At 38.0% G+C, this 5,360-nt stretch overlaps 1 protein-coding gene across 1 annotated transcript; it reads left to right on the forward strand.

Annotated features, from left to right (window-relative positions):
• The first annotated feature begins 436 nt into the window (after positions 1 to 436).
• On the forward strand, positions 437 to 4,661 carry LOC136827078 (uncharacterized). The gene is made up of 4 exons (XM_067084830.1): positions 437 to 705; positions 1,141 to 1,470; positions 3,181 to 3,763; positions 4,242 to 4,661. The coding sequence occupies exons 1-4, from the start codon at positions 437 to 439 to the stop codon at positions 4,659 to 4,661; spliced, it is 1,602 nt and encodes a 533-aa protein (XP_066940931.1).
• The last annotated feature ends 699 nt before the right edge of the window (positions 4,662 to 5,360 follow it).

Here is a 5,360-nt window from a genome sequence, read left to right on the forward strand (position 1 = left end):
TATATATATATATATATATATATACACATATATATATATATATATATATATATATATATATATATATATATATATATATATATATATATATATATATATATATATATATATATATATATATATATATATATATATATATATATATATATATATATATATATATATATATATATATATATATATATATATATATATATAAATGGTATTTGTAATATTACTATTCTAATATTACAAACACCTCAACTGTTGTGTATTGTTGTTGTTTACTTTAACAACCGTTTGCTTGTTGCTGTTGTCAACCTTGCCGAAGTCACTTGGCTTTACGGGGAGTTAAATACCTGCCTCCGTACTGTGTGTACCTACTTTTGGAGACTTAATAAAGACACCATGTAGCGGTTCGTTTTTCTTCTCACCGACTTATCATTTGGCGACGAGGATGGCTACTAATATCGGCAACATTGAACCTTTTGAAGAGGGAGAAGACTTCAATGCATGGTATGAGCGTTTTGACTGCTTCCTGCACTTGAACAAGATTACAGCAGAGAGTGAGTGTCGAGCTGCGTTTCTGACTTTGGTTGGGAAGTCGTCTTATAACCTCATCCGTGATCTGGTTTCTCCAGAGGTGCCTACTGCCAAGAGCTATCATCAGTTGAAAGAAATTTTGACTAACCATTTTGAACCCAAGGAAAACAAGTCTGCTGAGAGGTTCAAATTTCACCGGCGCTACCAGAAGGAGGGGAGAAAATATAGCTGCTTATGTTGCTGAACTGAAGAAAGGAGCCAAGAATTGCATATTTGGCAGCTACCTGGAAGAAGCTCTTTGTGATCAGTTTGTTGTTGGGATCTCTTCCGAGAAAATTAGAGTTAAATTGTTGGCTGAAAATGATTTAAATTTTAAGAAAGCAGTTGGTATTGCATGCAGTATGGAGATGGCTGAGCTCCACTCGAGGAATATGCAGCAGGAATTGCCGAGAATTGCAGTGTATATAAAGTCAAGACTAAGTGTTGGCGATGCAACAGAAGTTCTCACAAGCCTAATGACTGTAAGTTTCGACATTTGAAATGCTTTTCATGCGGTCGAGTGGGACACACAAGATCAGCCTGTCGCAGTTCTTCGGATGGAGTTGTGCACCAAAACAGGAAAGTAAATGCTGTTTCGGATAGCTGTGTCGAGGATGATGTTCGGTTGACGGCAGCAGAGTTTAGTCTTCAGGATACAGCGGATTTGGATGCGGGGGTCCTTCAAGTCGCTTGTATAAATAGGGTGTCTCCACCACCCATTAGATTGTACCCTGTTGTTAATGACGTCAAAATCTGTATGGAGTTGGATACTGGAGCCGCAGTTTCTATTCTTTCTGCAAATGAACTAAGGAGACTTCCAGGTATCAAGATTCGGCCTTGTGAGACTACCTTGACTACCTACACCGGCGGCTGTGTTGCAGTTGTTGGAGAAGCGGAAGTTAAAGTTCAGTATGGCGGCTATTGTGGTATTTTGCCAATTATTGTTACTAATTCTAATAATGTATCCTTGTTTGGTCGGGACTGGTTAACTGTAATTCAGATTGATTGGGTTAATATTTCCAAGTCAATTAAACATGTTTCAAATTCTTGTAGTTTAGAATTGGATCATATTCTAGCTAAAAATGAGGAGGTTTTTAGGGATGATCTGGGAAGTTTCAGAGGTGTAAAAGCGAAAATTAAGTTGAAGGAAAATACAAGTGCAAAATTTTTAAACCTAGATCCGTTCCTTATGCCTTGAAGGAAAAAGTTACTCAGAAACTAAATAGTATGGTAGAAAATGGGGTGTTGGAACCAGTAAACTGCAGTGAGTGGGCCTCTCCTCTTGTTATTGTACCGAAGCCAAATAATGATATAAGGTTATGTGCTGATTTTAAAGTTACTATTAATAAGCATATAGAGGTTGACTCTTATCCATTACCAAAACTATCAGACATTTTTGCTAGTTTAAACGGAGGGACTATTTTTTCAAAATTGGATCTTTCAAGAGCTTATGAGCAATTGGAAGTAGATGAAAGTAGCAGATATCTATTAACAATAAATACACATTTGGGATTGTTCCGTTTTAAACGTCTGCCATATGGAGTAGCATCAGCTGTTGCTATTTTTCAGATGGAAATGGAAAAATTACTGGGAGGTATTCCAGGTGTAGTGGTGTATTTGGATGATATTTTGATTTGTGGTCGCACTCCAGCTGAACATTTTGAGAGACTTAAAATAGTACAAGAGAGATTGAAGGGAAGGGGCTTAAGACTGAGAAAAGATAAGTGTTCGTTTTTGAAGGAGAGTGTTAGTTATTTGGGATATATAGTAAGCAGGGATGGATTAAAAACTTGTCCAGATAAGGTTGCTAAGATTTTAAATTTAAAAGAGCCTAAAAATGTAACAGAGCTTAAGTCTTTTTTAGGATTAGTAAATTATTATGGTCGGTTTATAAAGAACCTTTCAACGATAGTAAGTCCCTTAAATAAGCTTCTTAGAGCTAATGAGAAGTGGTTATGGACAGCAGAGTGTGATAATTCTTTTAAAAATCTCAAGGCAATTTTAGCTGATGCACCCGTGTTGGCTCATTATGATGTAAAAACCCTGTGAAATTAGAATGCGATGCTTCATCTGTTGGTATAGGGGCCGTGTTAACACACATATTTCCTAATGGGGAGGAGCGTCCCCTTATGCTTATGAGAGGAATTATTCTTAATGCTTGTATAGCACGAATCTCTTAGTTAACTGAGAGGAATTATTCTCAAATAGACAAGGAGGCCCTTTCTCTTGTATATGGTGTCAAATATTTTAGTAGGAATTTGTTACAAATGGTCATCAAAGGATTTTAAAAGTTGAATTTCACCTTGGTTAGATCCACAAAGGTCATGGAGTAATTGACGGTTCTCGTCCTTGGTAGGGAGCAAAGCCTTCCAGCAATGATACAGGAAGTTGTTTTCTGAGTTCATCTGAAGATTATGCCTCTGTTGCTTCAGGTGCAAATGTAAAAATTTTATTTTTGCAGTATTTGTATGGTAGGAAAGGTTGGTTCCCCTGATCTGGGTGAAATAAGCCTCTGCTACTGATCTGGAGTTATCCTTTAATTATTTTATCAGCATTGCAACGTTATGCCATTATTTTATCAGCATCCCACTTATGATCTGGAGTTCGGGTATCCCAAAGGCATGCAAATGCAGACGCCTTGTCTAGACTCTGCAATAACTCAGAGAGGTTGGATGTCAGGGATGAGTCTTCAATATTCAGTATTGAACAACTAGATAAAATCCCTGTCAACTCCCGAGACATACGTTCTGCAACGAGAACCGACCCTATTTTATCCAAGGTGTATGAATATGTTATGTCTGGGTGGCCTCATTTCGTTGAGGAAGAGTTGAAGCTTTTCAAGAGCAAAGAATTAGAATTAACTGTTGAAGGTGGTTGTGTACTATGGGGTCGAAGAGTAGTAGTACCCTTGGCACATCGCAAAGCAGTTTTGAGAGAATTGCATTCTGGACACCAAGGTATTATTAAAACAAAATCCTTGGCTCGATTGCATGTATGGTGGCCTGGAATAGACAAAGACATTGAGAGCTTGGTGCTGGGTTGCACTGCTTGTCAAAGTGTTAGAAATAAACCTAGTCCCGCTCCTCTTCATCCATGGGAATGGCCTGGTGGACCTTGGCAAAGAATTCATCTGGATTTTGCGGGTCCCTTCTTGGGTAATTTTTATCTTGTTATCATTGATGCTTATTCAAAGTGGATGGAGGTAGAGGTCATTAGTTCAACGAGTAGTTTAAACACAATTGGTATTTTAAGAGAGAAGTTTGCTTCCTATGGCATTCCTGATATAATAGTTTCGGATAACGGAACTGCCTTTACTTCATCAGAGTTTAGCATTTTTACCAAGGCTAATGGGATACGTCATATTTTTTCTGCGCCATACAAACCATCAACTAATGGAGAAGCCGAGAGGGCCGTGCAAACTTTAAAAAAAAAACCTTAGAAAGGTGAAAGGGAAGGAAAATCTAAAACTAAAGCTTTGTCAGTTTTTAATGCAATATCGCATTACACCACATGCAACAACTGGTCTAACTCCAACCGAGCTTTTTTTAAAACGTCATATCAAAACAAGATTGGATTTGCTTAAGCCTGATAAAGAAGCTGAAATGAAAAGGAAGCATGAGACACTGATTTCGGATACTAACCGTAAATTAAGAACTCTGAAATGTGGTCAACGTGTTCAGGCATTAAGTTTTGCTCGGGGATCACCTAAGTGGGAGAATGGTGTTATTGTCGGACAGACTGGTCCAGTTTCATACACAGTAAGGGTTGGGGAAAAGGTGTGGCGTCGACATATCGACCAGCTTGTTGCTGTTCCTGAATTTCAGTATTCTGACGGTTCCATAACAAATGATCCTTGCTTAAGCTCAGAGGAAAGGTATGAAAACAAATTTTCTGATTATTGTTTAGAGGAACAGTCACCACTGGGAGAATCTGTAACTGAGGACTTGAGTAAGTCCAGTCCCGACAGTTCATCTAAGGGGGGAGGTGAGCCTTTGTCTGTGACTTTGGATGATCATGTAACTTTAACTCAGAACTCCACCAGTGAGAGGCGTTACCCATTAAGAGAACGTCGTCCGCCGGACAGACTTACGTATTCTTGATGCTGTTATTTTAAGTGTTGTAAAAAAAAATTATTTATATAATTAATAAAGTTCCTAACCCGTACTTTGGATTTTTACAGAATTACGTGTTCTTGAATGAAGGATGTATTTTACTAAAGTGTTTTAAGTAATGAAAATTTTCTGTGCTTTTTATGTTAGCGCGGAGGAGTGTTGTGTATTGTTGTTGTTTACTTTAACAACCGTTTGCTTGTTGCTGTTGTCAACCTTGCCGAAGTCACTTGGCTTTACGGGGAGTTAAATACCTGCCTCCGTACTGTGTGTACCTACTTTTGGAGATTTAATAAAGACACCTTGTAGCGGTTCGTTTTTCTTCTCACCGACTTATCATCAACATTCAAATCTTAAACTTAACTGAACAGCCAATTCCTAAAAAAAAAAAAAAATACACACGCTCTCACAAAATAAATGAAAACCCAGAGTAAGAATCATTCATTTTAACAGCAACACTATACGACCACACAGCGGCCATTTGCCATTCGATGATAGGCAGCAATCTATTGATGAATCACGACAGGATCACATCACTAAATCTAATGAGATCCTCTGGGTCACCATAGCGAACTCTAATTGGAAGTGAGATCCCATCCCATGATGAAAGGTTATAAACAATAATATGACGTCACTCACTTCCCTAAATTGGATCATTACACTGAAAGCCAGCGCCAATCAGACTGGAAC

The sequence above is a fragment of the Macrobrachium rosenbergii genome, chromosome 41, assembly GCF_040412425.1.
Source record: "Macrobrachium rosenbergii isolate ZJJX-2024 chromosome 41, ASM4041242v1, whole genome shotgun sequence".
Lineage (NCBI taxonomy): Eukaryota > Metazoa > Arthropoda > Malacostraca > Decapoda > Palaemonidae > Macrobrachium > Macrobrachium rosenbergii.